This window comes from Labrus mixtus, chromosome 10 (assembly GCF_963584025.1).
Source record: "Labrus mixtus chromosome 10, fLabMix1.1, whole genome shotgun sequence".
NCBI lineage: Eukaryota > Metazoa > Chordata > Actinopteri > Labriformes > Labridae > Labrus > Labrus mixtus.
The window spans coordinates 13,956,046-13,976,533 of record NC_083621.1 but is presented as its reverse complement, the minus strand read 5'-3'; the positions used below and the strand labels follow the sequence as shown (position 1 = coordinate 13,976,533).

The 20,488-nt window shown below is 37.9% G+C and overlaps 4 protein-coding genes across 5 annotated transcripts; 2 read left to right on the top strand and 2 right to left on the bottom strand.

Annotated features, from left to right (window-relative positions):
- Positions 1-358: 358 nt before the first annotated feature.
- Positions 359-4,045, bottom strand: upf3b (UPF3B regulator of nonsense mediated mRNA decay). The gene is made up of 10 exons (XM_061048490.1): positions 3,828-4,045; positions 3,518-3,624; positions 3,323-3,429; positions 3,140-3,238; positions 2,637-2,747; positions 2,456-2,499; positions 2,182-2,370; positions 1,888-2,045; positions 1,487-1,805; positions 359-1,404 (listed from the first exon to the last, which is right to left on the bottom strand). Exons 1-10 carry the CDS (start codon positions 3,936-3,938, stop codon positions 1,270-1,272), a joined length of 1,380 nt encoding a protein of 459 aa, XP_060904473.1. The 5' UTR covers positions 3,939-4,045; the 3' UTR covers positions 359-1,269.
- A 1,460-nt stretch (positions 4,046-5,505) lies between these two features.
- ndufa1 (NADH:ubiquinone oxidoreductase subunit A1) lies at positions 5,506-7,681 on the top strand. The gene is made up of 3 exons (XM_061048488.1): positions 5,506-5,744; positions 5,853-5,942; positions 7,533-7,681. The coding sequence occupies exons 1-3, from the start codon at positions 5,643-5,645 to the stop codon at positions 7,551-7,553; spliced, it is 213 nt and encodes a 70-aa protein (XP_060904471.1). The 5' UTR covers positions 5,506-5,642; the 3' UTR covers positions 7,554-7,681.
- Positions 7,682-8,394: 713 nt separating this feature from the next.
- On the bottom strand, positions 8,395-12,897 carry nkap (NFKB activating protein). Of its 2 annotated transcripts, none has more exons than XM_061048486.1 (8): positions 12,323-12,897; positions 11,187-11,267; positions 11,004-11,068; positions 10,832-10,924; positions 10,707-10,749; positions 10,418-10,618; positions 9,055-9,204; positions 8,395-8,854 (listed from the first exon to the last, which is right to left on the bottom strand). In XM_061048486.1, the coding sequence occupies exons 1-8, from the start codon at positions 12,748-12,750 to the stop codon at positions 8,680-8,682; spliced, it is 1,236 nt and encodes a 411-aa protein (XP_060904469.1). In that variant the 5' UTR covers positions 12,751-12,897; the 3' UTR covers positions 8,395-8,679. The 2 variants fall into 2 exon arrangements, with proteins under 2 accessions (XP_060904469.1, XP_060904470.1); XM_061048487.1 differs by having other exon boundaries at positions 10,832-10,921.
- Positions 12,898-14,074: 1,177 nt separating this feature from the next.
- Positions 14,075-19,617, top strand: zbtb33 (zinc finger and BTB domain containing 33). The gene is made up of 2 exons (XM_061048481.1): positions 14,075-14,387; positions 16,068-19,617. The coding sequence occupies exon 2, from the start codon at positions 16,070-16,072 to the stop codon at positions 17,927-17,929; it is 1,860 nt and encodes a 619-aa protein (XP_060904464.1). The 5' UTR covers positions 14,075-14,387; positions 16,068-16,069; the 3' UTR covers positions 17,930-19,617.
- The last annotated feature ends 871 nt before the right edge of the window (positions 19,618-20,488 follow it).

Genomic DNA, 20,488 nt, shown 5'->3' with positions numbered 1-20,488 from the left:
ACTTGTTTCAGTTATACATCAGAATTTGAGTCACGCTTACAATATGCTGGATGGATATTGAAAGGCTGAAATATACACAGTAAATATGATAGATAGGCCCTTTATTGTCACTGTAAAAAAAGATCACAATGAAACTATGTTCATTTAAACAAATTTTTGGACAAAAGTGATTTTATTTAAAAAGCACTTTTGGCAAAATTGTTTATGGCATTTAAAAAAATACTAGCACTCAAATGTAGTTTTAGAAGTTAATTATGTTTGAAAACATATTTTTCCAGGGTATCTAACAATAACTCAACCTGTCAACAATCAGCAAGGATTTAAAGAATGTTTCACCAAAGACAAGAAACAGAAACACTTCAGTAAAGACTTCTTTTATTTCCAGTCAAAACTGTACATTAGCATCACCAGCAGTGACATGTTCTCATGCTGTTCTCAGGTTACTGCGTCACACATTCATGTCTCAGGAGATTTCAGGTTAGAAAAGAGGAAAAGGCCACAGATTTATCCCTCCGTCTGCATGCAGGCATGGCTTTAACATGGCAGTCTGGTCAGAAAATGGCTATTTCTCCTCAGTCACTTCATGAAGTTAAGAACAAAAACACATGATCTTGAAACCAGGTAAATTCAGACTGTCTCGTTTGAGACAAAAACTATTTTTGAGTTACAGACCATGATAAAAGTTCTGCACATTCTTTTGGGTTGTCTCGTTCTCCATTGTAAACTCGTAAGTAATGTAAAAGTGTACACTTCCTTCTTAATATGTCAATGCTGCAACAAATGTCCCATTCAACACAGTGTACAAACAATATCAATGAGCCTGGCAATGTTAACATATATAATAACTGGAAAGTGAAACACCTGTGGAGTTTTTGTAAATATCCAGAATGTGATGTTTTATATGAACACATAGGAAGCCATGTTTGCAGTGTTACAACCTGAACTTCAGAGAAACAATACTGAAATAAGGTCACTTTGAGTTCACATGGTCCAAGAAAGCCTCTGCTTCACCTAACGTATCCTACAGCCAAACTCTTTCCAATGCTTCCTGTTCCTTTTTCCAAAAAATAAAGCTACAGAGGCTCGTGTTTTAGGCACTAAGAGGCTTCACAATCACATCTGTGCCTCTAAGACTGGGAGAGCCAGATGCAGCCCTGTTGGACCTGCAGTGCACGCCACCCTGAGGAGCCACATCACTGCTCTCAGCCTGACAGGCCTGCCTGTCTCCTCTCACCTCACAACACTTTAATGCTATGGTTGGAAATCTGCTCAGTCCTCGACTTGGTCAGCCACTTTCTCTGTCTCAGCGTCTGGCTTCCTGTCGGCAGAGTTGGATTCTCCTCCTCCTGTGGTTCGATTGCGGCTTCTGGCCCCTGGCTGGTACAGTTGAATAGCAGGCCGGTCCTGATGCAAAGAAACAAAGCTATTAAAAAAAAAATCCTTTAAATGATGATGATTTGAAAATCTAAAGGGCTACGTGTTTTACCTTGTTTCGTAGCCTCTCTCGTTTACTGCTTTCCTCCCTCTTGTTGTCTTTGGCAGGCCTCTCTGGCCTCTCGTGGTCCACAGCGTTTTCACCCTTCTTCTTCTCCAACACTCGCTCTTTGTCTTTCCTGACCTCTTCATCCCTCTTCCTGCACGAGTTCTCACCGTCCTGCCGCTCTCTCCTTCTACGACGGTCTTCATCCTGACGCCTGAGACGCTCCTTCTCTTTCTGCCGCCGCTCCTTCTCTCGGTCTCGTTCGCGCTCTCTGTCGCGGTCTGCCCCCCGTTCCCTATATTCCTTCCGCCCATCTTCATCAGCTCTTGAGTTTGAAGCAAAAACACAGTTTAAAACTCTGTAAAAAGTGAGCACATGTTTCTTTTTCAATTACTAAGGCGACTAACTTCCTTCCTCGATCCTCCTTATTTTCCATGTGCTGACGCCTCTTGTGATCAGCACTCCCTGTGAATTTGTCCTCTTTATTTGGCTTCTCTGGTTTCTTGGCCTTTTCCTTGGGCTTCTCAGAATCAGCATCATCACCTCTGTCCGGCTTCTTCAGGAGCTACTCAGTAAAAAAACAACACAAAATCACATGAGATACCTTGGTGTGTGTGTGTGTGTGTGTGTGTGTGTGTGTGTGTGTGTGTGTGTGTGTGTGTGTGTGTGTGTACACTGTTTTAATCTGCTTCAGCACAAACCTTTATTTTTGGTTCTTCTTTAACTTGGTCCTTGTCTTTATCTGATGGTTTCTCAAGTCTCTTCATCTTCTCTGCCTCTTTGCGTTTTCTTTTCTCCTCGTCCCTCCACTTACGACGCTCCTCGTCACGCAGACGCTTGCGTTCAAGCTCCCTCCTTCTCCTCTCTTCTTTCTTTTCCTCCCTGATTCTCTGAACAGCAAGCAAAACAGAAAATGAAGCAACAAAAACATTTGTCACTAATACACCACAAATGTTTTTAGCTGCACTTATTTACCTGTTTGTTCTTCAGGAAGTCCAGCAGAGGGGTTGTTTTCTTGGCTTAGAAGAGAAACAAGTAAATTTAAATATTTTGTATTTTTTAAGTAAGTATTAAGTATTTTTTTACTGGTAAAAAAGACAACAACGTAATGTTTCAGGCGCACTTATTTTGAAAAAAAAAAAAAAAGTCATCATACCAACAAGCTCCTTAGATTTTGCCTCAAGCTCTTCCAACAAGGTCTCAGGTGTTGATGCTACCTCCTTGTCATCTCCATTGTAATATTCAAGAAACTTCCTGTAATCAGGATCTGAAAGAAAATACACAATGTACTAAGAAAGACAAGCTGCGGCTCAGAGGCATTTTCAGAATAGACCAAACCATAAGCTCCATAATAGTTGACAAAACATGAACACAAGCAATAGCAATAACCCAGAATATTTAAAAAAGAAGCTTCTTGAAAATACATTAACAAGGTTACACATAGAAAATGTTTATTTATTGCATGGTTAAAGGAAACCCACACCAGATCTCACTTTACTACCATACACCATTACTACGTATATATTTGTATATATGTGAATCAGGTTTTGTAAACGCTGCTGTACAGGATTTCTGCCAACAAAGTTCTGTTTTGTTCTTTTAAACAATGACAATAAAGAGTCTATCTATCTAGATGGACATTATAAGTTATTCAAGTACCTTCAGCAATTGTTCCACATTTAGCATCCTTCTTCTTACTCCTTTTCTTGGCAGTCTTTTGAAAAGGTGCAAACTCTACAATGGCAGGATACTCCTGTCCTGTTTGAGAGACAATGTGGAGGGATTGAGGTGTCAACACGTGTACAAGGAGTGCATAAATATTCATCAGTTAATGTATCATACCTCTGTTGTCAATGAACACATATCCATCAAATCGGTCTCTGAAGAGAACTATATCCTCTTGATATTTGAAATTGATGTAAGCCCTTGCGAAGAGGTGTGGGTAAAGGCTGGATGGACAGAATAATGACATCAGGTTAAACCATCAGGAGTCATGAGAAGTAATGTGTACATGATGAAACAGGCACATGAATTCACCTGGTGTCGTTGGAGAAAAACTCCAGGTAATCAACATCTGGGAGAGGCTGTAGTTGCTCCTGCAGCTCCTCTTTGGTCAGACTTGGTGGAAGTCGTCTGATCACAATCTGAGAAAAGATTATTGACAATCAATACCAGATATAAAGTTTAGATCTGAATAATCAATTAGCTCATATTAACCTGAATTTAAGGTTAGTCTGTTGAACATGTGTTAATCTTAAGCTCGCATTATAGATAAGAAAGTTAACAAAAGAACAACAACAAGCTATTACTTGTAGCAACCTTAGCTAACGGAGCTAACAGGTTTCACCTTTGTCATGGCCTCTTTCTTTTCCTTTGGCTTCTCCATCTGTTCTGCATCTTCGCTCCTTATTTCCACCCTTTTCTCTTTCGGTCGAGTGTTTTCCTTGTCTTCCTTCATAGTTGAAATGCTGCGGATCTCATCACGCACACTTGTTTACTTTCCGTAGCAAGTTAGCCAGCCAGTAGCAAACGAACTAATGCTAACAGTAACTTCCTGTCAGAGTGGGACCTGCAGTTCTGCAGCGTGGCCACAAGAGGGCGCTCTGTATGTAATAGACTGTACATGTTAGTAAATATTAATTATTTTTAATGAATTGTAATCTTTGTATGTATGTTTTGTTTAGTCATTTGGTTTTAAAATGTGCCTTAAATAAACAATTTTATTTTCCATCTGTTCCATGAACAAATAATCAACTTTATAAACAAATAATCCACTTTTTATTAGTAAGAAAAAGTAGTCAGTAGCTTCCTTTTTCTGGTGTCTTTCAAAATGTGGCACTCATTTTCAGAGTTTTTTTCTTGTTATAAACTGATAAAATGTTGATTTAATCTTAAATCGTATATTTGTATTTTGTTTTGTATTTTTTTTGTACTTTTTCATTAAAAAAAAAACAAAAAAAACAATACAGACAATGATACAACTTAATCCCTCTGAAGAAAACCTACGAAGGCTATACAATATTCATGACAAAAGTGACGTTTAGAAAACAAAGCACACAAAAATAGTCGAATGATATGTAATGTATGATATTTATATATTGTATTTTTTTTTTTACAACATAGGCTATGTATTGCCTTGAGTGTAGTTCCTCCTGGGGTTAATAATACACGCATTAAATACAAAAAAGGGAACATTGCTTGGGATTAATTCTGCCATTTTTGACAAAACATTCGAGGGCTCCTGATCTGACTGCACAGACTCTGTGAAGCCATCAACCAAGACTGATTGTGAAAAACAAAAAGCACAAATCAAGTTAGAGTTGAACCCAGAGCATGTGGGGGATATTTTATAGCTCTGATTATTTTATTTTTTAGGGGAAAAAAAGGACTTAGCAACAACAGTGTAGACCATAGAATGTGTAGTGGCTATTTGTCCAAAAAACAACAAAAAAAATCTAAATAAACTAATATCAAAAATAATCAAATGACCACTGATGCACCATGGGGCTGTAATGTACGCAGGCAAAAGAAATCCAATGTCCATGCAAGAGCTGCGGTATTTTGCTGGTTTATTTGAGGGAAACAAACAAAAGAACAAAGAAAATCGTGGCTCCCGCTGCCTCTCTTGATCTGGTAAAAAACAATAGGCCCACCCAGGTGCATGCTGGTCCTCTACCTGCCTCTGGTGCCCACAGTGTTACCCAAATACCTAACAAAAATACTAATACAAAACTAAATTTACTAAACAAATAACTAGCAAAAAGAAAGAAAACGTTACCCAAAATCTTTTCTAAATAAAGAAAACGTGTAGAATAATTAAATAAACAACACCACCCAAATATTAGTAAACTACATACAAAAACTAATTCTAACCACAATTAAATAGCTCCAACAGAATGTAAATAATAAGGTGTAGACATATTATAGTCTGTGTCTGCAGATCCGTACCAATCCACCCTCCAACCACAAGGTGGCGGTAATGTACTTAATCGTTCCAGAAAACAAGAGAAGAAGAACTTCTTCCGCCAGCGCAGTAGGTCGTCAGAAGGGGTCGACATTTTGTTAGCCTCTTAGCAAAATAAACTGTGGAGGGCAGGTCTTTTGGGGCAACTTGGTGTTGTCAAAGTAGCTCTCTGTCGCCTGGCAGATAAAGGCTTTAATCATGTGGTATGAAATTCTGCCCGGCTTCGCCATCATGACGGCGTGTCTGATCATTCCTGGCGTCGCCACCGCTCAGATACACAAGTTCACCAACGGAGGGAAGGTGAGGAGGCTCCGACTGCACATCAGATATTAAGACTCAAACCAAGAAATAAACCTCTGTTTTTGTACCCTTTGTGGCTTGATTTGACGAGTCCTATTTCCCCTGTAGGAGAAGAGAATTGCTCGGTATCCGTGGCAGTGGTATCTGATGGAGAGAGACAAGCGACTGTCAGGGAAAGGACAACACTTTGTCTCCAAGGTTAGTGTTCATGTGTCAATAGTTAAATAAGTCTGACGTGGTGATTTTGAGTTTGGTACCGTCTCCCACCAACAATGATCAAAGCAAGGGTCTTTATCTGTAAACATGTTAAAGGCCAAAACAGATTGACCTCAATGGGGAAAAAAGCTAAATGTGAGTTTCAAACGGGCTGCATTTTTTTACATCCACAGCAAAGCATTTCTACTCAAAAGTTAGGAATGGGTATGTCTGCACAGTAGAAGATAAACTAGCTATTTTATATTTTTATCTATCTATTTATCTATATTTTATCTTATATAATCTAAGATTTAAGTGTCAGCTGCTGAACATGTTTGTAATTATTGGGCTATAGTAGGGCTGGGAAATATATCGAGTTATTAAGATATATCGATATATTTTCAAACAAAATATAGGGTAAGACAATATCGTTAATATCAATATAGTTTATGTTTCATTAAAATAACATTACAGAGGTGTCAGGTCACCTTTTTCTCATCTCACTGATGATGACTGACTGTCTGTCCCTCTTAACCCTGCTCCTCCTCTCTCTCTCTCTCTTTTATTGTATTTAAGGAACATTTTTATTTTATAATATTACGTTTTAGATCATTTTTCCACGTGTTTTCACTGTTAATAAAAGGCATATCGATATATATCGAGTATCACCATTCAGCTAAACAATATCGAGATATGAGTTTTGGTCCATATCGCCCAGCCCTAGGCTATAGTAATAGACATTGAGGTGGTCTTCCATCTGAAAATGGCGTTATTCTTTCTGATTCAACTGCACAAGTGACACATACAGGTGAACAAAATATGTACCTGCTCAAACAGGAATTAAGAGACAGTGGTGTATCTTTTTATGTACGGTTTTAAAATGTTGAGCTACAAAGGAGACGTCTAATGTTATGTTAGATTATTGTACGTAACAATAATAACATTAAAATGAGACGGTACGAGTATCAGTGGTTACACTACAAGAACAAGAATTTAACAATTCTAATGTAGTAAGAGAAATTGACTCAACATAATTCAGCACTTTAATGTCATTTTGTTGCAATATGTCAGCTGATTCACACGTGCATACAGTTTTTAAAATCGACATGTCAGTGTCACTGCATGTAACTGATCCTCCTAGATGAAATTGCGCTTAAAAACATGCAGGAAAAGTTTTAACACAAAACAAGAGTTTCTCTAAGGGGCGCAGATTGCCGAGCAGTTAGGTCACGCCCCACGTAAAGAGCCTATAATCTCAAATCTAACCTGTGCCTCTTTTCCAACATCTTCCCCACTCTCCCAAAGTTTGGGGAAAGTTATTATCTTATGTGTGTTTCTAATGTTAAGCTGGTTAAACCTCATGTTGAAATGAGGTTAAAAAGGCTGGTAGACAGTATATATCCTCACTCTACACTTTCGTAGAGCACAATCTCATTATTATTAAGATGTGTTTGGTCCTAAGCTGTATTGTTATTCTTGTACTTATTGCTTTATATCTTATTTACATTCCTATTTTCATAAGTATTTCTGATCCTGATATATTTATAAAAAGCCTATTATATCATATTGAACATCTTTTCTTTTTCTTAACAGGGACTGGAGAACATCCACTGATTAGGATCAGTTTGAAGACCCTGGCAAAAAGTTCTTGAGTTGTACATCAGAAGATTATATTTCACATTCAACTGTTTGTTTTTGCAGATGTTATCCCTGTCGTCAAATAAACTGTTCCATACTGGAAATCATGTGACTCTTCTTGGCGCATTTCAAAAGAGAGACCAGATTATTATTATTATTGTTACTTTTTAACTATAAACATACTTTATTAATCCCAGAGGGGAAATTCAGGCTCACACTCAGTTATTGAGAAACAAGTTACTCACACACATACAGTAGACCCTAAATGCACAACGGCACCAATATGAGTGCAAATGAATGCATTACATCTGTTTGTCATGTTGTTGATGGGTGCTAATCAAATGTTGTAGTTAGTGAACTTTAAATATCTCCTGAGACTAAACCATCTGTGTCAATAATGGATGTTATCTAACATACAGTCAACTGAGAAAAAATAACTTCTAAATCATTAAATTGAGGGTCTTCCACAAATTACTGAACATTTTAGGGTTTATGAGTCTGTAAAGAAATGTGTAGTTGTCACTGGGGGCTTGCGGGAAATCTAATAGACGTCTTCCAGGATTTTCTGACATTAAATCAAACTGTATCACATAGTTAATTGATCAAGGAAATAAGCTTAGCTGCTCTGTAGGCCCATGATGACAACATGAACAAATCCATCCCTGTTGAAATACTTTCATTTCCAACAGTAAACACACTTGATTATACAAACCTCTAATATCAGCTTCAGTGACTTAGATTTGTGTGAGGCCAAAACAGGAAGTCTTAAGATACCTCCGTTTCCAAGGATGATTAGGAGTCAAATGGAACTACAAGATAAATGAGTAATGAAAGTTTATTTACAGTTCCAATCAACAATTTGCAAAAGTGTACAAGAGAAATTAATGTTGAACAAATAAAAGTAAAGACTACCTTCAGTGAGTAACTAAGGATAAAGAAAATCATACAAATGAGAACCTTTATGAGACTCATTCACAATACAAGTCCTCATTGCTGTACATTTAAATGTAACTCAGTAGGCTGTCCTCCTTAAAACAGAAACCTTTATTAACCAAACCGAAAAGTAAAAGATGTCCAATAACCGAGTGAGAGCTGCAGATGTTCACTTCTCCTCCTTGCCTTTGGTTTTGCGGTACACCATCTCCCTGAAGCTGGACAGGATCTTGCTCTCTCTCTTCCTCCTCTCCTCCTGGTTGAAGGAAGCCAAAGCTCTCTTTTCGTCTGCGCTGTAGATCTGGTTTTCCTTTCTCAGACGCACAGCCTCCATACGTCGATGTCTGCAGGGTCACATTCGTGAAATTCATCAGTAACGCAGCAACACGATAGAAAACAAGCAAAATATTGTCTTTAATTCAAGTGATGAATACATATTGATATGATTCTTGTGCTGTCTTCAGAAATACCTCAATACATGAAATAACAAAAAGCAGATTGTTTTTCATGAATAATTGTCATCCTGCTTCTACATGTGGCGTACCTGCTACCGCTCATCACGTAGCCAGATTTCTCAAAGTTTGCAATCTCATCGCTGGTGAGACCGATTTCTCCTCTTCTGGGGATACGTTTGCCTGCTTTCACATACTCAGCCATCGCAGCACCTTCACCTGGCAACAGCGCATGGCCAAAACTGGAAGATGAGACAAATACACATAAGCAAAGAGCAACAAAGTACTGTTATATAAGACATTATAGAAGGTAGGTTTACGTATACAAGGATTGTTTTCTTTGTGTTTTGGTGCAAACAAAATGAAAACAGGGGTAGAATAAAAAAGGATAAAAGCTATTTTACAGCAGGACTCCTTCTGTCAAGGAACTCCAATATAAGAAACAATATGCTAAATATACATTTTGGAGAGCTGTGTAGTTGTGCAGGAATGTGTGAGATGCTAGTGGTGTATCTTACAGACCCACATACAACACAGTCTGCAGTGTAAACAGACAATACTTGAGTCCAGTGTGCAGTAATATAATAAATAATAATAATATAATTAGAAGCTTTTATGTGGCAGAATTTCAGATTCTGTGCGTTTCCTGCTTCTTGGAAATGTAAAGACCTGTTCGTCACACGGTCAGTCATATTCTTATTTCCCATCTCTACCTTATGAAAAGTTTACAAAGATCTTTCAGACAATTTCAAATATCTTTCTTTGTCGAAAAAAACTTTTAAAAATCCATCAATACTCAAATAACAACAATATAAAAACCAAAGGAAAACTACACATAGTCAAATTTCAAAAATTCTGAATTGACACGAGTTGGGCGGCTTGAGCTTGAATAGCGTGTGCATGAGCATGAACATTGATGTATTGAGGTAAATGACAATATTCACACAGTTACAATGCTAACATGTGGCTGGCTAACATTCAGATGTCAGGCAGGAATCCATTTACTGTGTTCACAGTCTCAGTTAAGCAACTCAGCTAAACATTGATAATAATCTATAAACAGAAAGTACAGATGAGGCTGATGTGGTTGTCTTGGGTTTCAGAGGCGTTAAGTCGTATTAATTTGACAGGGTGATGGATCTGTTTAATAAGATGACATGTCATGGTGCTGCCTGAGGAAAAGACCTGAAATAGACCTGAATGACCAGAGGGAATGTGGTGACTTTTGATTGCTTACATATTGACAAGATAAGAGAAACTCTGACCAGCAAACAAGGTAAAGTCGGTGGATTCCCTCGGTTAGTAAAGTGGAGGCTTAGTGCACCATCAAAGTCCAGACAAGGTGGTGTAGAAATCAAACCAACTGCTGTTATTTCAGTTTTCTAATCCCTGTTGTGTGAATTGGATTCATATTGTAATTAAATGTGCTGGTATAGAAGAGAACACTAGACTCACTCCAAAGGTCTGTCGTCCTGGGACATGTGGGTCAGCGGCGCTTCAGGGCCGACCACATGTTCGTCCATGCAGGTTTTCTCCACCCACATCACCCCGTTAGGATCCTCCTCCTCCTCCTCCTCCTCCTCTGACTCCTCACTGCTGGAGTTGCTGGACTCCTTTCGGCTCTTCTTCGCCTTCTTTTTCTTGGATTTCTTTGATCTGTTCAGAAACACAGGACGGTTTCGTTCATCGTAGTGTCCCTTTGTGTGCGAAAGAAGCTGGCCTACGGGTTTCTTTAGGAACTTACTTTTTGCTCTTCTTTTTCTTTTTCTTCTTCTTCACTTCTTCTTCTGAAATAAAAAAAAAAACATGATAGATGAGATATAATTCATTAAAAAGACTTCTCCTAAATTAATTGTGACTGCCTTTTACCGTCTGACTCTGATTCCAGATCGCTGTCCTCAGAGTGCTTTTTGCTCTTTTTCTTCTTGGATTTCTTCTTCTTCTTTTTCTTCTTCTTCTCTTCTGAATGAAACATGATGTCCTTGTAAATTCAAACTTAACCCAACATAACTGTGCTGCTCAATTAATATGCAGGCTTTACCTTCTGAGCTTGACTCTGAGCTGCTGTTTTTCTCGTCCTCTTCAACTGGTGTGAATTCATCAGAGCTAGCGGAGACAAAAGAACAAATTAAAAAGCAGTACTGGATGCAAACATGTATGGTTTTACATAAAAATAAAAAGAAGGTGAAGGCAGCCCACGTATCAATCAGAAACCACGACTTACTCTGGCTCCTTCACTCTTGGAGAATATCCCCAAACTTCAGGACAGCCCAGCTCACCAATCCTCTCCCTCTCTTGCAGACGCCTGTTACAGAAACACAAACGCAATTAAAAAATAAAAATAAAGCCAAGAACCAGGTATGGACGGGCCTGTGGCACAGACCGTTCCCCACATACATGCAGCAGTCAGCACAAGAATAATACAAAACTTTTTATTTGGGAAAACCTTAATAGCAGTCAGAATTAATATCAGATCATTTCTTCATTTAAAGCATGAATAATCCTACTGTTGGATTTCAAACATATTGCCTTGTCCTTTTCAGCCTGAAATACAGTCTGATGACAGACTATTCAAACAGTAAAAACCATTATGAATTTCACACTTTAAGTAGTTCATCTGCAGGCAGAGTGCTGGAGATTATAACAGCTATGCCAATATTCAATACAACACTTTTCACCTCTTTGGTGACAGTTCCACGTCCTACATATAATCGTAAACAGAAATAAGCAACAACAGGCTCTTGATGTTGGTTTCCATTCATTGGCTCTGCAAACATGACATTATTTGTTCCAATTCATAGATTTATTTCAAGCAACACATAAACAGTGTTTGAAGAGTATTTTTGGCGGTAAGCAATAAATAACAATATTCAGAACAGCTGTAGAGACATTTTATGTAGTTTGTTTATTGCACATTGCACAAGTTTACTTTTTCTTTAAATTTTATTTTATTTTATTTACCATTTTGTACCTTTTGCACAATTTAGAATTTATTACTGTAAATATTATTTATCTTATTTTACCTCATTTTATTTTATCTATTTTACCTCATTTTATTTTATCCATTTTACCTCATTTTATTATCCTCATTTTATTTGAGCTATTTTACCTCATTTTATTATCGTCATTTTATTTGAGCTATTTTACCTCATTTTATCTTATTTTACCTCATTTTATTTAATCTTATTTGACCTTATTTTGGTTGTATTGCACCGTGGGACGGAGACAAACACAATTTCGATTCCACTGTATGTCTGGCATATTTTGAAATTGACAATAAAGTTGACTTTGAGTTAAAGTCCCTGAGCTTTTCTAAGCAGGTAATGGCACCTTGACATCTTCCTACATGTTTAAACTCACCTTGCAATGAAAGCCTCTTGTCTCTGTCTCTGCGCATCATCCCTCTGCTGCTCGTAGTAGTAATCATCTTTGAAGCTGCCGTGGTTTCCAGGTCCGTCCCGCTGATCGGACCAGTGGCCGTGACTGTGGCTGTTATTGCTCGTGTTGTTGTGGCGCTCCCTGGACCTGGACCTGGATCTGCTTCGTCGTGGTGATCCAATGCGGATCCGTCTGAGGGTTTTCGCCTCTCGGAACCGGTGCTCCCGTTCTTCTCGTTCCCTCTCCCTGTTGCGTGGCTTCGGGAGTTTGGGCCCGAAGCTGTACGGCGACAGACTCCTTTCCCGGCTGTCGTTGCGGTTGCGGCTGCGGGATCGAGTCCGGGGTCTCCGGGCCCGTGGACTCCGAGGCTCCCCGCTGCCGTCGGAGCTCGATCGATCCGAGAGAGGCATCACTGCTGACTCACCTGAGAGTCAGTGCGACACGAAAAGACTAAATTAAGATTAATAATTTACTATCGGAGACTAATTAAAAGAGAAACAACACACGCTTCCGTTTGTTATCAGGGCGCAATCAACAACAGGAAGTCTGAAGCGTCCGTCACCGAAATGAAGCCGTTCCTCTGGAGCACATGGTTCCGCGATAATTATTTTCGTAATTATCCAACTAAAAACGGAAATATTTCACACATCCCAACTTGTTTTTTTAATCACAGTTAATGTATATTTAATGTAATACTGTAAAGTATATTATTGTTGTTTTCATACAGTAGTTTTGACCACGTGCAAGCAGTATTTGCTAATTTATACATTATTAAAAAGTATAATTATAATCATAATCTTACGAAATAAGGTGCATTTTCAAAGAAAATATGTATTTATTGATCCGTTAATATATGTAGTAGACTCGACGGACCTTGTATTAAATACAAGGAGGGGAAAGCTGAGCTGAGCTATTTTTAATCTATCTTTTTGTACATTCTTAATTTTTCTTTTTATATTTAAATTGTACTGTGTTCACTTTTTTGTTTGCAATCTTTGCTCTTTGCTGCTGTAACACTGTAAATTTCCCCGTTGTGGGATAAATAAAGGATTATTTTATCTAAAGGCATAATTCAATTCAACTCAAAAAACGTTATTTGTCCCCGGGGGGCAATTCAAATAATAATGAATAATAATTCAAAGTTGCACATTGCCATCTTTATAATTAATCCATTTGGACCAGCAGAACTGAAAACTACATTTTAACCGAAAACTTTAATTATATATATATATATAATTAATAATTAATAAATGAATATATTTTATTATATTATTATACTAGTCTATATTATATAACATTTCATTATATTACACTATATTGTTCATATTGCACTATATTATATTATATTATACTACATTATATTATATAACTGCACTCTGCATTACTGTGGTACAACACTGCCTCTCTTCTCTGCTGTTTACATTACTTATCATACCAAGTCACTTTAATTACTTGTCACTTTATCTTGTCATTCTCTGCAAATAGTAGTACTTGTATATACCCCCTGTTGTTTTTATTTTTATTTTTATTTTTATTTTTATTTTTATTTTTATTTTTATTTTTATTTTTATTTTTATTTTTATTTTTATTTTTATTTTTATTTTTATTTATCTTATCTATTCTGTTTAATGTGTATTGTTGAGCTGGGGACCAATAAAGTATTATCCTATTCTGTCATCAAAGTCTCGGTGCTTTTATTTTATAAGCGAATCCACTGAACCGGAAGTTATCTTAATGCCAAACCCAGGGTGGAAAAAAGTTTAAACTTTCAGCTGAAATAACGCCCGGGCATTACTTTAACGCAGTTATAAGTCCGAATTTATTAAAAAAAAAAATTAATTGACTTTGAAGACATGCAGTTTTGATAGTGTAATTGTTAGTTTTGAATGAATGATAGCGGCTCCTTGTGGCTGTTCAACAAACGAGTCTCTGTTAGCGCTCAGAGACTCAGTCTGTTGTTAGCCTTTGTCTGGACCCTGTTAGCACAACTTCGGCAGTCGGCTGTGACTGTCCCACTTAGTCTTGGCAGAAAACATCTGGGCTGCAGGTAAATAGAAAGAGCTGAGTATGTAATAGTTGAAGTAGCAGTGTTTGGCGGTGTAGTGTGTAGTGTACTTTAAGGGGGGAGTCTTATGTGAAGCTAACATGCTGCAGAGTAGGCCGAGCTTTTTCCATTAACACGGAAGGAGAAGGAAAGACAGCTAATGTCTGTGCTAGCTAATTGACATAAAAAGACATAATTAGTTTACAAACATGGACATCAATTCGAGTTTATACGTTAAAGTATCTGATCATGTAGTCAAAGTGTAGTAGAAGTAGCTCGATGCCATGCGAGACCTAAACATTAGTAACTTTGGAAAGCTAATGTTGAACTGGTAGCTAAGTTAATGTTATTGTTGCCTTACTCAACATGCATAATGTGCCTAATATTCTTTATAAGGCTATTGGAAAGGATTTTAACATTTCTATAATTAGTCGTGTTTCCTATGTAGACACAACCACTCTGATAATACCTGAACAATAGTCTGTTTATTAGATAATGTCAGCTTCAGCAGGTGTAGTCAACATCAGTCCTGATAAAGAAGCTCTCTGCAGGTTTTAATCTGCATGATAAACGGGTTTAAGCCTGTTATGTTATCCTATTTGATTACTAAATGTAATGAGGGAAGAAGAATACCCATTAGGACGTTAAGCTTGCATGTGTATTTTATTGAATTGAAATGAATTTTCTAATAATGTAGGAATAAAAAAAAGCCATATACATATTGGGATTTAAAGTGGTAATGTCACATAGTTTGTCTGCAATCTAAGACTGGCACTTTTTTTTTTAACTTTAAAATATTGAAATTAACCTAAAAAAAAAAAACATGGTTAACATGATTCACCCTAGGGCTGGGCGATATGGACCAAAACTCATATCTCGATATTGTTTAGCTGAATGGCGATACTCGATATATATATCGATATGTATTTTATTAACAGTGAACACACATGGAAAAATAAACTACCTGTTTGTGAATTTAAAAAGTAATATTATAAAATGCAAATGTTGCTTAAATACAATAAAAGAGAGAGAGAGAGAGAGGAGGAGCAGGGTTAAGAGGGACAGGCAGTCAGTGAGATGAGAAAAAGGTGACCTGACACCTCTGTAACGTTATTTTAATGCAACATAAACTATATTGATATTAACGATATTGTCTTACCCTATATCTTGTTTCAGAATATATCGATACATCTTAAAAACTTGATATATTTCCCAGCCCTAATTCACCCCTCTAAATTATTATCGACAATCCAACAAAATCTGTAACACCAGCCTAATGGACTATGACTCAACATCCCTAAGACACTTTACACCATTATAATTATCGTGCTTGTAGGACTGCAGGCAGTATTTGACTGTTATTGTTTTAAGAAGCTAAAGGACTAAAAACCGACGGTCACACATGTAGAATGGCAAACATAATAAACATAATTGGAACTTTTTTTAGAAACCCCTTGAGCTAAATTTCTAGATCAAGTACAAGAGTGTCTATGATGTTTGTTAGATTAAAACAGGATAATCAGGAAATGTAAATGGATCCAAGCTTAACTCTAAATGTAATTTATTGTTGAAGGAACTTATATTATCCTGCTGTCAATAAACTGCAATCAACAGAATCTTCTTGTGCATTCAGAAGCATGATTCTGATTTATTCATTTTTTTCCTTCATTTTTCTCTCTACAGATATGCCAAGTCTAAAGCTGATATCTGCGACCGATACACAGTATTCAGCAGCTGTTCTGAAGTCCATGAACGAGCAGCGGAATCATGGGTTGTTTTGTGACGTCACCATTATTATACAGGACAAGAAATTCAGAGCTCACAAAACAATCCTGTCTGCTTCAAGTACATATTTCCACCAGCTCTTCAGTGTGGCTGGACAAGTGATTGAGTTGAACTTCATCAGAGCAGAAATCTTCGAAGAGATTCTCAACTACATTTACAGCTCCAAGATTTTCCGTGTCCGCTCTGACATGCTTGAGGAGCTCATTAATGCTGGACAAATACTCGGTGTCAAGTTCATTGCAAACTTGGCATCCCCTTTATCACAAGTCAAAGGTCTACCTGGTTTGTCTAAAGAGGTGGAAAACAAAAGTGGCACATCCGCAGAGATGATGCCGATGATCACGGAGTCTTTCTCAATATCTGCGGAGGAATTCAATCAGACAAGCAAACCTGCAGGGAATGACGACGACTCGGACAGCGATGTTATGTTTGTCTCAAAAACAGATGCTCAAACAAGAGCATCAAATCAAAAAACTCCCTCTGGTGACGTGATAGATCTGGATTCAGGTGAATCAGAAGATGTTGCGTCAAAGAAAAGTGAAGAATCAAATAATTCAAGTGAAAAACAGAAAGAGAAAGCCAGAGCAACCTTGAAAACGTATTCTGCAAAGCCTCGTAGCGTCAGTTGTACAACCCAGAGTTTGCCAAACAGCAGCCCTCTGCGCAGTCCAGACAGCAGCTCCAACAACTCCTCTTCCCCCGCAAGAGTTCTCTCAGAAAGTGCTCCTGCAACACCTGTAAGGTCGAGCAGTTTCACCCCCGAGCCCTTGAGTGCCTCTCAGTCATCTGAAAGTAGTGACATAACGGGAGTCCAAAAGAAGCATGTTGCTACTTCAACCCAGCAAGGTGATTTCAAAATAAGGCTCCTAGATGTGGCTGGCCCCGCAAACCAAACAAACATTGTCAAATCAGGTATAGCAGCAAAGAAAACAGTGACACTCAATACAGCCACGGAGATTGATTCAATCTCATCAGGCTGTAAAGTGTATGCTAATATTGGAGAAGATACGTATGACATTGTCCCAGTGAAGGAGGATCCAGGGGAAGGAGGCTCTAAAGCCAATAAAGGGAAGAGGTTAATGGCAACGCCTTTAAAACTGTGTGATAAAACAGAAGCGTCACTGAACACCAGCCCAAACAGGAAGAAGAACAAACTAGAGCTAGAGGATCACTACGAGCTGATCATGGATGGGAAGACCTTCTACGTGTGTATTGTCTGCAAACGCCCCTACGTGTGTCTGACGAGTCTCCGTCGTCATTTCAACACCCACTCGTGGGAAAAGAAGTACCCGTGTCGCTACTGCGACAAGGTCTTTGCTCTGGCCGAGTACAGAACTAAACATGAAATCCACCACACAGGAGAGCGGCGGTACCAGTGCTTGTTGTGCAATCAAATGTTCCTAAACTACCAGGTACTCTCCACCCACTGCAAGGCGGCCCACAACCAGGATCCCAGCGGGAGGAAGGAGAAAGACGACAAGGACAACAACTTATACCGATTGCTGCCGTGTAAAACAGTGCAGATGAAGTCGTACTCTTGGACGACTGGTGGGGAGGGGGTTCCTGTCATATCAGAGGATGGCAGCGTGCATCACATAACCAGCGTCAGCGGAGACATGCAGTCCTCCACACAGACAAGGATGTTGAACTGGGACGACATCTTTGTCGAGCCTGATGCTAACCCTGGTCCACGGTCAACTATGAACTCTCCTCCTCAGGGAGCCACAGAGTTTGACTTTGTAATACCAGAGACCTACTGAGCTACACCTGTGCTCTGGTACCTGTGCCTTTTAGGTGCCCCATCCCCACAACCATTTTCCTCTCTTGTGGTTTTTTACGTCATTAATGTTCTTTTGTAATTCTCCATAGTGTCAGCATCAAGTAGTCACTCTGTTTATCAAAGTGTTTTGAGCTATACTCAGCTCAGAGCTTTGCTAGTCAAATTGGAATTGGCTGTTAAGAAGCTTTGATTCTTTTTGACTTTTCCTATTCCTTTATCAGTGAGCACATGTCTCATGTTTTACCGTTATTGGACTTCAATAAGCAACAACTGTCAGCCTGACTACACATTTATGCTAGTAGTGTTTAAGGCTTGTTTCTTAAATTTTTTAACTTCACCATCTAAACAGATGAAGGATTTAAGGGAGGCAGACAGCTCCTATCCAACGCTCCTCTAAAAGTAGATAGATATTAATTTGATAACTTGAAATCAAGCAGTGTACCAGGAAATAATGAAATAATGGTTCTTGGTAAAAGATTTACGAACGATGGAAACATTTTGAGATTTGTAAATGTTTCAGCCTGTAATGCTGCTGCTGTTGTGCAGCTCTGTGTACAATGACAATGCTTAATAAATCAAAAGTCTTGAGATTTGACTTTGAATGCTGAAACAACCTAGACATAACATCTCAATCCATGTGAGAGGGAGATGGAGCAAAAAGTGGCATTATGAAAGTTAAGTAAGACGGCACCTTAACACATGTAACTCAGCTAGTGTAATAATTTTTATCAGTGATAAATCTTCATTTGCAAAAAATATTAACATCTTAGAAGTCATGAAAAAAGCATAGGGAAGTAGGGATACTTATCTAAAATGGTAATAACCAGGTGACTCTTGTATCTTTCAGCACTGGATACATCCATGCATGTGGTTCATCTGTATAAATGAAATACGCCTAGTGATGAAATAAAAGGTTTCTCTATTTAGTCCGTCAATAATATCAACTTTGTGGGCCAGATTGACTCGACTCATTCCTGTTTCCTGTTTCCAACTTGTTTCTGTACAAAAGAATATGAATTCTTTTCTGAAGTATAGTTTTTCATTTTGTGAACATCGATGATCCAGACTATGTGGAAGAAGAGTTAACTCTCCAGTGGCTGGAAGAACAATTTGTTTTGTCCAGGAAACAACTTCTGTCTTATTCTAATACACCTGTACATTTTTATTTCTGATGTTGTTTTTTTCTAAATTGGATGCTAAAATGTGCTGACCGCATAACATAGGGTAGGGCTTTTCTTTATTATTGTGATCTTAGAATTAATATTTAAAGAGGATATCCACAGCTTGACCATATAGCACTTAGAGTTGGATCAGACAGAAGACTTTGTAAAGACTGTTGCCTTTTCACTTTATTTTTTTCCATTGTTGTCAAATTGTAGTGATTGATCAGTGTGATTTGGGAAAAATTTGTGATAACATGGATCCATTCTGTTTAATTCAATAAAATCCGTACAGGTTGTTTTTTTTAATTAGCAGGTTATAAATTATGTGAATTTCTAATTTTGTGTAGGTCAATTTAACAGTTTCAGATGTATTTCATATGTTTAAAATAGATTGTAAATAACCAGTTCTGCTGGTGTGGCATTGTACAAAAAAGGTTCATTTTGTCATTAAGCTAGCAATAAGGGTTCACTGATGGTAAATAAATTATTCTTTTACTATTTCTAACTTAATTGTCTTGCTCTACCAGCTTGTTCAAATCTGCTATTTTCAAAAGTGGGCTGAGCCGATGCAATGTTGCTTCTTCTGCAGCATCCAAAGGTGAAAAACAATGAAAATCTTAATAACGATCAAAATGTAATTACAAGCAAAATAATAAAATAAAAAAAACACAGGTAAACAAACAGACGTCATCACACCTTAGTAAATAAACAAAGACCTCTTTCCTGTGATCTGCTGTCCCTAAAGAGCCTTAAACCCATGCTTGGTACTCTGATGTAGTTGAGGTAAACAACACTAGTCCACACCCATGCTAACATCTGGTCATGGTGCTTTGATTGAAATACTACTGCTAACTTTCTCACTAAAACAATGTTGACATGCTCATGCTTTATGAACATAAAGATACAGATGAGGCTTGGTTTGAGGGTGTAAGACTTAAAGCAAAGATTTTGTAGATTGAGTGTTTGACCAGAAGATGGTGCCAAATCGTAGAGTTTTCAAGACAGCGTTATCTTCAGGCTTCATACAGTCTTGGGAATCAAATGTAAGTACTTTCAGGTTATCTGTAGCAAAAATGTGCGGACTCACATAGCCTCCATCCTTACTTCATAATAGGGTACTTTAAATGGCAAGTTACATTTAAAAGTTTAAATTTAAACTGGAGGTGGTCAGCCTCATGACCCCAGTTTACGAGTGACACTAAACTTAACCCTCTCTCATTTCATTGCAGATGTCAGTCATTGTAACTCTGTTCGTCTGTTATTAGACAGGAAAAAGACAACAGGATGTTTTCCTTACACATTTTAAATATGTGACTGTGAAGATGAAGCTGCTGATTATGTATGAATTAAAATGCACAATTGAATTTCAGCATTTC